A 12,592-nucleotide genomic window follows, 5' to 3' on the forward strand; every position below is an offset into this window, starting at 1 on the left:
TCCAGGTAGGGTTTCTATAGTCCAGGTGGAGTTTCTATGGTCCAGGTGGAGTTTCTATAGTCCAAGTAGTGTTTCTGTGGTCCAGGTGGAGTTTCTGTGGTCCAGGTGGAGTTCACGTGGGCCAGGTGGAGTTCACGTGGTCCAGGTGGAGTTCACGTGGGCCAGGTGGCGTCTGTGTGGGCCAGGTGGAGTTCAGCTGGAGTTTCTATGTTCCATTTGGAGTTTCTGTAGTCTAGTTGGAGTTTCTGTGGTCCAGCTGGAGTTTCCATGGGCCAGGTGGAGTTTCTGTAGTCTAGTTGGAGTTTCCATGGGCCAGGTGGAGTTTCCATGGGCCAGGTGGTTTCTATGGTTCCACTGGCGTTTTTATGAGAATGATGAAGAACATGTTCATGTTTGTATTTGTAATTTTTTCCATCATTAACAATAGAGCAACTTTAGACGGCAGCAGGGAGAGATGTGGTCAGTTCATCCCCCAGCAGTGTAAGCCTACAGCAGCGGAATTAAGGTATAGCTCAAGAATCCCAAGCCAACCATATCTCTAGGATTTATGAAAAAAGAAAGTCTTAATCCCAGTCTTAAAACTGGACAATGTGTCCGCCTCACAGACAGAAACTGGAAGTTGGTTCCACACGAGAAGAGCCTGATAACTGAAAGATCTGCCTCCCATTTTACTTTTAGAAACTCTAGGAACTCCAAGGAAACCTGCAGTCTGGGAGTGAAGTGCTCAGTTTGGAAAATGTGGAACAATCTTTAATGTAAGATGGAGCTAGGTTGTTGAGAGCTTTGTAGGTTAGAAGTAAAATGTTGAATTCTATTCTTTGTTTGACTTGAAGCTAAAACTGGAGAGAGGTGAACTCTAGCTCTCATCAGAACTCCAGCTGCAGCATTTTGGATCAACTGAAGACTTTTTAAAGAGATTTTATGACCCCCAGGATTATAAAGGATTACAATAGTCCAGCCTAGAAGTGATAAATGCATGAATCAACTTTTCTGCATCATTTTGGGACAAGATGTTTCTAACTCAATTAAATTGGAATAAATGAAGTAACCCATAATGGATAAGAGCGTAAAGAGCTATAAAGTTAATTTCTATATTCTACTACTCTGAATCAACAATATTTTTTAATCATCCAAATGATTGATCAATGGTTCCATCCATTTACTCAGAGCGCACGTCTTTATCCGAAGCGCCTCATGTTCAGCCTGTTTGTTGAATTTTATTTTTATTTTCCAAATGACGCGACGGGAACATGAAAGCTTCACGCCCTCTTTGAAACCCTTTTTGAACTCGAACTCAAAGTATCTACAAAATGATCAAACAGACTTGCTGCAAAGCATGATGGGAATAATAAAATCTGAACAACCGCTAGGACTCAATCGGGGAGAAATCACACCGTGAAGGATATTAAGTGACGGTGCATCAAACTGGAAGGAAACGATTATGATTTAAAGTGATAGTTCACATCTTTGGAACTGAGGTTCTATGGAAAGGTTATGAACAGTTAATATCTTACCTGCTGGCGATAGTGTGGTGTATTTCTAGGATAAAGACTTGTCTGGTTGGCGTGGGTTTCCTGAGCTCTCCTTTAGTTCCATTGCTATAGGCTTGGATTGCTGGGGGACAAGCTGACCACAGCTCTTCTCTCTGCTGCTCTCACCCCCTCTACTGTTCAATAAATGTTTAATAATTTACTAATTGGCATTTTCTAACGTTTGTGAATGTTTTTGTTCCGTGCTCTGAGATGTTTATCTCTGTGCACGTAAAACGAACTGTTCCTGCACAAATACATTGATATTCCTGCCAAAATTGCTCTAGGCTGCACTAAAAGTGCTACAGCTACTTGTACTACTGTAGTACTTTTTGCAAATAACAAGCCCAAACTGATATTTAAATTGTCGTGCAGAACGACTTTGAAGATTTGAATATTTGTCCTTTGAAACCCTCTCGGTGTTAAAAATACAAATAACATTAAGGTAAAAAGTGAAACTTTTAATGTTAGTCAATTTTGTATCATGTGAATTATCAGTCTACTTTTATCTGCACAATAAAAGCTCCAACAAATGTCGCAAGTGATAAAACAAAGTTATAGCTTCATTGTCAACATTTGATTAACATTCAAAAGTCTCCAACGTGATAAAAGATGGCCTCTCCACTATCTTCTGATAGTCACATCAAGAATGATTATAAGAAGAAGGTTCATGGACACTTAATATTCACAATAACTGTAAAGCAGCAGAAAAGATTATAAAGTCTATATTAATATAAGATATAGAACTTGCGTATATACACGCATTCCCTCGACAGAAGAAATCCCTCCCTTCAGTCAGAAGGAAGGAAGATGGGAAACAAATAAAACTTTTATTTGCTGAACAAAAACTGCAAGTCCAGATGTCCAAAAGCAATGGTGACAAAAAAATTAAAAAATCTTGTCACAGAAAGGAGCAAAATGCAAAGAAACAAACACGCCGCACTGGCAAAGAAAAGTTAAATATACTGAAGGATACAAGGACAAACACGACCCAGGTGTGCCGAACAGCAGCCGAAAACAAGCTAACGAACACACAGAACAGGAAGTGACGCTAACGCGTATAAAAAGAAAGCTGCTTTAAAACTAAAACTAAAAGAACGCAGCCGTGCGGGGCGGAGCAGTCACTTCAGGACTGTTGTGACTTTTGGTGTTTGTGCAATTTTTACTTTTCAAATATTTAACTTTATTTACAATTTTCCCCACAGAAATTTTTAGAGATCCCTTCAACCCCTTGGGGTCCCTTCAGCTACTGCCTCTATTTTTATTTACTTGAGCTACTTTAAGCTTTTATGCACCATTTTATTTTTAGCCTTTAGTTAGCGTTTTGCAACTTTTCGCGTTTATCTATTATTTAGCTTCTTTTAACTTTGTGCTATCATTTTGCTATTCTTAGCTTTTAGCTAGCATTTTGATACTTTAGAATTTTAGCTAGCATTTATATCCCTTTAGCTAGGTTTTTCTACTTTTAGCTAGCATTTTGCTACTTTTAGCTGAGCTTCTTTTAACTAACATTTGTTTTTTGCTTCTAGCTAGCTTTTTGACACGTTTAGCTTGCCTTTTGCTACTTTTGAGATTTTAACTAACATTTTGCTATTTTTAGCTAGTATTTTGATACTTTTGGATTTTAGTTAGCAATTTGCACTTAAAGCTAAGTTGTTTACTTCTTTTAACCTTAAGCCACATTTTTGCTACTACTTTAAACTTTTTAGCCTTTGATGCTTTTACCATTTAGTTACTTTGAGCTTTTATTTATTATAGAGCTTCTTTTAACTTTGTGCTATCATTTTGCTATTCTTAGCTTTTAGCTAGTTTTTGATACTTTGTGAATTTTAGCTGTCATTCTGCTTTTCTTAGTTTTAAGCTAGCCATTTGATACTTAACTTTTAGCTAATATTTAGCTACTTTTAACTAGGTTATTTCTTCTTTTAGCTATCCTTTTATATTTTTGCTTCTAGTTAGCTTTTTAACTTGACTTTTGCTACTTTTCGATATTCACTAACATTTTGCTACTTTTAGCTAGTATTTTTTATACTTGGGTTTTGGTAAGCATTTTGCATTTTAAGCTAGGTATTTGCTTCTTTTAGCCTTAAGCCACATTTGTTCTGCTTTTAGCTACTTTAAAAATTTTATCCTTTGATGCTTTTTGCTTCTTTCATTTTCTAGCTAGCTATTTTCTACATTTAGTCTTTAGCTTGTTTTTTACATTTAGCATCATGTTAGCATTTTGCTACTTTTTGCTTCTGTTCTGCTTCTTTTGGCTTTAAAAACTCAGGTTTAGCTTATTTAACTAATTTGAGCAATTATTCAGTGCTTAGTGTTAACAATTTCACATGAAATAAAAATAATTTAAATCAATTTTATGGAAATCTTTTTCTTGTGTGATAAACATGCAGTGAAGAATAAACTCTTTATTACAGTTTTTGAGTTATTAAAAAAAATCTACATTAAAAAAAAAAATCTTCATGCTGTTTTAAAACCAATAAAAATCTCACTAGTTTATAATCCGTCCTGTTAACAGCCTCAGTATTTTTTATAAACTGATTTATGTGTGATTTAAAGGCCTTTTCTCTCATGGGGTTTATCAGGTGACCAGCTGGCGGTGTTTCGGGGTCAGGACGGGACGGCCTACGTCCTGGACGCCTACTGTCCCCACCTGGGGTCCAACCTGGCTGTTGGAGGACGGGTGATGGGGAACTGTATCGAATGTCCGTTTCATGGATGGCAGTTTCGAGGGAGCGATGGCAAATGTGAGAAGATCCCTTATACAGAAAAAGGTAACAGTGATACGAAGCCAAGGGTACGGCAAATGTTTTGCACATAATTAACAATTCTAATGATCATATTTATGTTTGGGATTCCTCTGAGCTAAAACTGGGACTTGATTTATTTTCAGTGCCAGAGTTAGCCAAGGTGCGCAGCTGGCCCAGCTGTGAGGTGAACCAGCAGATCCTGGTCTGGTTTCACTGTGACGAAGCAGAACCGCAGTGGACCGTCCCCGAACAGGAGGAGATCACAAAAGGCCAGTGGATCTATCGGGGCAAAACCGAGCATTTCATCAACGCTCACATAGAGGTGGGGCATTTCTCTCTCGGCCGACACATGTGCAGCTAATGAGGGTTACGCTTAAAGGGATTATCCGAAGTCAGTATCTTACCTGCAGTAGATGGCAGTCAAAGTGAGAATCGAAGGTAAAATCTCATTTAAATCCAAACTAACAGACTGGAAATGGTTTCAGGTTGGATTTATGTTGTCCTAAATTGACTTCAATGTTGAATTTTAAATAACTTTTGATGCAAATTCTGTTTTGTGCAACTTTGCACCAATATCACATTTGCAAAATTAATTTTCTTCCATAAGTCTTCAGTTTTTTGGGGGGTTATTTTACACTGAAGACCCAGATAGCCTACAATTCACAAAGTTCGTAACACCAGCGTTGTCCAGTTATACATAAAACATGAAGTTAACCTGGACCATTATTGATAACTCTGTATTCAGTGACTGTAAACATTATTGTAAGTATCTAAACTTAAAGTTAAGTGGATGTAGAAATAAAAATCATTTGGATAAAATATTACGAAATGTTTGAGGTTTAGTTTCATTAGGACGGCAGAAATCTGTTTGGACGTGGCCTCGGCCTGATTAGCTGTTAGCTTGACTCCAGTAAGACTTTGTCCCTGATTCTCCAAGCAGATGGACGTTGTTCTGACCGCGGTCCGCTTCTCGTATACAGACCGCTGATCATCGCAGCATACAGGTTTAATGTCTGCTTCACAAAGACGGAGGTCACGGTTCAAACCAAACCTGTCCACATGCGTCCAGGCCAGGTCATTACGGTTGTTTCCGTCAGAAAACAGTGACCATTATCAACAAAGCAGCTCTGAGGGACAAATCTGAACATAAAGACAACCGTGCACAGCCCTGAGGGACGCATCTCGATATAAAGACACGACTGCTCCGCTCCAACACTTCCTTAGGGAGAAAAAGTTGGACATTATACACGTAAAACAACCGGACCCATCCCTTTGTACGATCTGTGGCACCTTCAGGTTGGACGCTGCAGGCTGATCGCATGGAAGCCCACCTCAAATCCCAAAGACTCTGTTCTATGGAGGCCAACAAAAGGCTACCGACAAGGTGGACAGTACAAAAGATACAAAAATGTTCTAAAATTTCATCTCGGGAACTGCACTCAGACTGTCAACCGCCTTCAGTTGCACTCTGTGCGCCGACATTTTGAAGGCCAATGTCTAGACCTTTTTCGGGAGACCCTGGAATCAGAACTTTGTCTGTTCAGAATGTCAGAAACCTCCACCTCCATCTTCTACCTCTGATTTTTTTGTCCGGTTGCAAAGGCATCAGGCCCTGGAGAGAAATCCAGACATCCTGTCCAGCTCCACGTGGGGGACCCGGAGGCACTCTCAGACCAGAGAAGATAATAATTCGGTGCTTTTTGTAATTCAGCGAGAACCGGGATCTCGACAGCATCGGTTCAGTCTATCATCATTACTGATCGCTGACAATGCACAGAACCACACTTTAAGAAATTCTAACTGTCCTTTTAATCTCAGTTGATCTTGTATCTCATGTGGTGCATGAGACCCGTATGACACGATCTGTATCAACTGGCACAGGTCCATTGGGTTTATCTCCTACGTCTGGCCATCCACTTCAGTTACAGCCGCAGATCAAGCTTTATTAAGTTATCTATGACCCATTAGTGATCAGAAAATCAATGAAAGTGATCAGGAAAATGTGGACAAACCAGAACAGCAGCGGTTCTGAGGAGAGAAAGTCGCTGCAGACGCAAACTTCCATCCAGATCGACTTTTTCCGAGTTCTCTTCAGGTGCTTCGGTAAATGCAACGATAAAACGAAGCGTTTTGTTTCCCTTTCAGGAGATTCCTGAAAACGCAGCCGACGTGGCTCACCTGGGTCACCTGCACATCCCGGGCATCGTCAGCGGCGCCGACCTGCGCTACCACTACAGCAAACTCTGGGACTTTGTGCGACACGGATGGAAGGTAGAGTCTTTGTTTGTCGTGGGATCAAGGCTTCAGTGCTGCTGTTGTGTTTTCGTGTATTTTGATCGAAGCTTCTTGCTTTTTCTCGGGACTTCTTTAAGGTTGAGTGGGCACCAGAGTCGGCGCCCAACAGTCATTGCTCTACGATGCAGGTGAACCACTCACTGACCGTGTTTGGGTTCCACTGGAGCCTGCTGGATCTTCACGTCCGGGCCCGACAGGTACAGGAACCCGTCATGGAGGCGTTTGGACTTTATGCAGTAATTAATTGGAAATGCACCGATCCTGGTTCTCTGGACCAGTTTAGATTTCTGGCTTTGTAAATCTCACACAAAGTATCTGTTGCGGTTCTGGTTTTGATCACTTACTTCCTGGTTAAGTTTAAAACTTGGGCGTTTCTTCTCACGACTGGCGTAGTTTATGCCAGTTATGAATCTTAGTGCACCATGATAGACAACATCCAACATCTGCAGGGTTCTTGTAGGAGCGTTCATGTAAATAATGTCACCGTAATCAATGGAGGGAAGGAAGGTCACAGATACAAGGCGTTTCCTAGCATTCAGGGTTAAACAGGATCTGTTTCTGAAAAAGAAACCCAGTTTAACTTTCAGTTTCTTTACCAAGTTTTCCACATGGAGCTTAAAAGAGAGATGCGAGTCGACCAAGATACCCAAATATTTATAGGAATCAACAAACTCAATGGGGACACCATTTGAGGATAAAATCGGAGGAAGAATTGCTGGGACTGACTTCCTATTTGAAAAAAGCATCCCTTTGGTTTTGTTGGCATTTAGGACAAGTTTGAGGCGGAATAAATCAGTCTGGATGATGTTGAATGCAGATTTCAAAAGCTGGAAAGCCTTTTCAACAGTTTTAGCTCGACAATAAACAACTGTGTCATCAGCATAGAAATGTATGGATGCATTAGGGATGTTTTTACCTAGATTATGTATGTAGATTGTAAAGAGTGTGGGTCCTAAGACTGAGCCTTGTGGTACACCATTGTTGACTGTTAAATAACTGGAGGAAGTACCATTATGTTGAACACATTGCCTCCGGTCTGAAAGATAGTTAGAGAACCAACCAATGGTGTGTTCTGAGAAACCAATTTCTGAGAGTTTATGACACGAGATGTTCTGATCCACAGTGTCAAAAGCTTTAGACAGGTCTAAGAAAAGTGCAGCACAATAATCCTTAGCATCCAGTGCTTCAACAGCGTCATTAAGAACCTTCAGTGAAGCAGTGGTTGTGCTGTGTTGTTTCCTGAAACCAGATTGATGTGGAGGTAAGATGTTAAATGAGTCCAGGTAAGTTTTGATTTGAGAGTTTATCAGTTTTTCTAGAACCTTGGCTAAAATGCAGAGTTTAGAGATTGGTTGATAGTTGTTCAGTGAGGTGGGGGTCACCTCCCTTCAGCAAAGGAAGAACAAAGGCTGTTCTCCAAACATCTGGAATGGAGTTTTGTCTTATGGAGAGATTGAAGATGTGGGTCACAGGGACTGTGATGATATGAGCAGCCAGCCTTAAGAAATAAGGTGGAAGTTCATCTGGTCCTGCAGATTTTTTAGGATCAAGATGTTTTAACAGTTTATTAACCTCACTGACTGAGAACAGCCATACAAGCCGACATTGGACATATTTGGACTGATGAGACTTATACGGCGGTGCGACGTGTACGACGGAAAGTACGGTAGTTCTCCTGTTAAGGATGTTCTATAATACTCCCAGCTCAGTGGGTAAGATAAGCCTCTCCTAAAGGCCACTACTGGCCTGAGAGCCATCAGTTGATCATCAAACACTATGTATAATAACACATGTTCTTGCATAAATACTGCACCGTGAAGCGTCCGTCTCCTGCAGAGGGAGCTGCGTCCTTTAAAATCAAACCGTTCAGGATGCGAGTTTTTCTGCTGCAGGCGAGGAGAAACGAGACGATTCAGATCTAACGTGCTCAGAATGGAGTCTTGTGTGTGAGAAGGAGCTTCTCAAGACGATAAGTGTTCGTTTAATCAAAAACACAAAACGTTTTAATCCCCAAAGTGACGAAAATGTACAAAAGAAGAGTCCAGGGGCGAGATGTTTGGGAATGAACGGCACCGTGGGTGTTGTAGTTCACGTCTAACAGGTTTGTGTGTGTTTAGGTGGGTCCAGGTTTGGTGTTCCTGCAGTTCGCACACAGTTACTTGGGCGGAGGTGTGATCCTGCAGAGCGTGACGCCCGTGGAGCCTCTGCTGCAGTGTGTGACCCACACCATGTTCTATCAGGCCAACGTCCCGGCGCCGGTGCCCAAATTCATCCTGAAGGCCGAGAGCATCCAGGTGCGGTGTGGACTCGCCTCCTGCAGGCAACAAGATGTTTTATTTTTATTTTTTAATCTCAATTCAAATTATTTTAAATAATGAGAAAAAAAAATTCAAACTAAATAAACGTTAAATGTTCCAGAGTTAGTCGAGCTGAAGAGCCCAAAAAAAACATTGAGAATAATTTTACTTATTTTTATTCTTTTTAATATTTCTATCAAATTCAGATTTTTGTGTATATTCATAGATGAGTATTGTAAATTATTCAGTAATTAGGATGATTATTTTCTTGTATATATTCCCTTTGTTAATTATCTTTTCTCTTTAAAATTTAATTACTCCATTAATTTGTTTGTTCTTTGTTGTCTAAAAAATATTGTATTATAGTTGTTTTCATTTTTTATCCATTCCTTTTTATTTATTTACTTAATTATTTGATTGATCGATTGATTTGTTCATTTTTAAATAGATTTTTAAATTTTTTTTTTTACATTACTTTTTATTTATTTACTTATTTATTTTGATGGATTATATATATATTTTTTATAATTAAAAAATGTAACTATTAGTTTATTAAATGTAGTATTTTTCCATTTTTTTGTGTAGATTTTAAAATTTTCTTTATTTAGTGATTGATTTTAAACATTTATTCAAAAAAGTTTTATTTTTTTAACCTAACTTTTCATATCTAAAAAAAGTTAAATCTGGTCCTCTGGACATTCAAAAAACAAAACAACAAAAAACGTAGAAATGTTTCGTCTTTCATCCAGAAGACTTCCTCAGTCTGAGGTGCTGTATTCAGCTCAGTCTTATAAATAGCACCTTCTCAGAGTGGATCAACCAGTTTTGCTGCTGACAACCAAAACTGAGTGAATATATTTATATATTTATTGCCACGTTTGGTCGTTCAGTCCAGCTTCTGTCTCCGTTTTGTCTCCTGTGCAGTTTGAGCGCGACGTGATGATCTGGAACAACAAGAAGTACGTCTCCAAACCTCTCCTGGTGAAGGAGGACTCCGCCATCCTGATGCACCGGCGCTGGTACAGCCAGTTCTACGGCCAGAACAGCCCGCGGCTGCAGCACCAACGGGACACTTTGGACTTCTGACCTCTGACCCCCCCCCCCCCCCCAAAAGACCCAAGGAAAGTCTGGATTTAATGCAGCGATTAGGGAGAGTTTGTATTTTTTGAATAATTTAAGGTACAACAAGAGAGAGAGGTCTGGTTTGTTCTTGTGATTAGACTATTCAATAATAATAATAATAATAATAATAATAATATTCATGAAAAGAAAGCACTAAAAATGTTCCACTCAAAAAAAATTATACAACCATTAATGGGAAACTTAAAGAGCTGTTATAGGAAGAAAAAAAAAGTTGTAAAATTGTTACAATAAGAGGATTTATAATTTATCAAATCATCTGGCTGTAATGGAGCAGCTGGTTTTAGCTTATTTCTGTGTTTTTAGCTGTTAATTTGACACAAGAAGAAGTTTCTTCATCTGCAGAGCCGGTCTTAGATTTTACGGGGCCTTGATTTGGGTGCCCCTGCGCCCTCGCTGCGTCCATTACTCGCCTCTGTGTTAGTAAAATACACGTTGTATTGTCTGAGCTAACCAAACGCAGCCATTCTCACAGTTGTGCTGGAAAGTGATTTAAAAAAAAAAAAACAGAATACCAAACAATCTGACTTCATTTTACGGAGAACCGAGTCTGTTCTGGACCAAAGAAAAGGAAGTAGCTCGTGCAAACCATTAGCATCGGTTGCACGAAGCGGGGTCGACTCATCTCCCGTCTGAATTATTTTACAATTTTAGCTTGTTTATAAAGTTTGTGGTTTTAGTTCTCCCATGCTGAACACCATAAGGAATGGTGGAACCAGAAGAAAAGGTGCAGGTTTGACAAAAAAAAAAAAAGTTCTCAGCGAGCGTTAAAACCTGTTAAAGAAAATAGAAACTCAAACGTAACATCAAAACTGTAGCTAAAGGCTAAGCTTTGCAAAACCACATTTAGTTAGCTAAAGTTAACTAAATTGTTGCTAAAATCCAAATTTTGCAAAACCGTACCTAAAACTCAAATTAGCCAAGCAATAGTTAAAACTAATAAATTCACAAAACCGTGGATAAAATGTGCTAAAGTTCAGTTTAAGCTAAATTGGACAAAACGAATAAAAATCATTTAAAATCCAAAATAGCCGAAACTGTAAAAGGCCAGATGTATCAAAACTTTAGCTAAAAGTTGACTTAAAAAGACTGTAACAAGAAGCTAAAATTAACTAAACTAGTACAAAAACTTAAAACTACCTACAGTTTAAAATAGCTAAACAGTAGCTAAAAATTAAAATTGGCAAACTGTAGCTAAAAGCTAAATGTAGCAAACCAGTAGCTAAATGCTTAAATTTGCAAGACATACGTAAAAGCTCAAATTTGCCAAAAAATTGATCTAAAAACTAAATATGAACTGTGAAACTCGCATTAGTAAAACAGTAGCTAAAATCTAGAGTTTGCTAAATTAACGAATATCTAAAAATTGGCAAAACCCATAGCTAAAGTTTAGCTCTTAGTTTTTGTTTAAGTAGGTTTTATTTGGCCTTCGTGTTGCTTCAGTTCTTCCTGTTTGTGTTTTGAAGATTTATCTCAAAGTAAATCAGTTTTGATAAATCAGTTTATCGGGGGGGGGGGGGGGGGGCGCTTGTGTGACTGTTGTTTTGCTTCAGTTCCTTGCAGAAGGTCGACTATTTTAATTTTAATTTTTTTTTTCAAATGTATAGATTTTATTTGCATATTTCATCCTGTTGTTTTAAAAAAGTGGATTTTTAAAAAAAATTTTATCTTTAGTGAACGTTTTCCAGTTTTAATCTTTTTAACTTAATTAAATAACTTATAACAGTACCACTAGCTACGCCTGTCTTATTTTGTAACGTGTGTTGTGTAAATTGATTTTAAGGATCGTCTGAGGCAAATGGCGTTAGAGACCCACATCATTTCACGAGGAACTGTCCACAGGAAGTGATACAGCTGGCTGCTATTGCACTTATTGCACTCTGGTTCTGTGTTCCTCACCAAGATTTTCAATGGTCTTCGTCTGGCCCGCTCAGTTCATACATTTGCTCATCAATCCGATCAGAACTAAACTCTTATTTCTCAGGAGTGAGGTTGTCCAACCAGCCATCTGCAGCAGGTAAGACACTGCTCATAAACTTTCCACAGAACTTCACTTCCTAAGAGCTGAACTATCCCTTTAAACCGTTCCTGATGTAATCGCTGCCTAGAAATCTGCGAGGCGTCTTGAAAAGCTGTGACGAGCAGATGAAGACAATAAGAGCTGTCAGCGGTGAGGCCCATGGTTTTGTCAGCGACGTTAAGAAAAGACCGCCGCCGCTCCTCTTTATTACAGCGCGTCTCCTAACAAGTGGCTAACGTGTAACGTTTATTTAAATATGTGGAATAAATCTGTCGTCTGGGCTCTGATGTGCCTCCTCGAGCGTTTCCTAACCGGCTCGAGCTTTTCGTTGCTCTGAATACGTTAGCGTGTTAAATCGAGCGCGGTGGTGAAGCGTTCGCTGCACTTCTCCGAGGCTCGGGGTTCTGCTTTTATTCTCGCCGCCTGTGACGGCGCTTTTCTTGACTTAGTCTGTTGGAGAAACGCGTTGCTGTGGTGGAGCACTAAAGTTCACCTGAAGTTTTCTCCATCTTTTACTGCTTATCTGGGGTTGAGTCATGGAGTCAACTGATCCAGGAGGGA

At 39.4% G+C, this 12,592-nt stretch overlaps 1 protein-coding gene across 1 annotated transcript in view; it reads left to right on the forward strand.

Annotated features, from left to right (window-relative positions):
• Positions 1-9,957, forward strand: part of zgc:92275 (cholesterol 7-desaturase nvd) — a 12,236-nt gene extending 2,279 nt beyond the window's left edge. Inside the window, exons 2-7 of the mRNA XM_037691964.1 lie at positions 4,115-4,303; positions 4,423-4,601; positions 6,425-6,550; positions 6,652-6,771; positions 8,692-8,868; positions 9,796-9,957. Of these exons, the coding sequence (XP_037547892.1) occupies positions 4,115-4,303; positions 4,423-4,601; positions 6,425-6,550; positions 6,652-6,771; positions 8,692-8,868; positions 9,796-9,957 (953 nt within the window). The remainder of the gene's footprint in view (positions 1-4,114; positions 4,304-4,422; positions 4,602-6,424; positions 6,551-6,651; positions 6,772-8,691; positions 8,869-9,795) is intronic.
• Positions 9,958-12,592: the final 2,635 nt, after the last annotated feature.

Source organism: Nematolebias whitei, chromosome 18, assembly GCF_014905685.2.
Source record: "Nematolebias whitei isolate Nwh7 chromosome 18, NemWhi1, whole genome shotgun sequence".
Classification (NCBI taxonomy): Eukaryota; Metazoa; Chordata; class Actinopteri; order Cyprinodontiformes; family Rivulidae; genus Nematolebias; species Nematolebias whitei.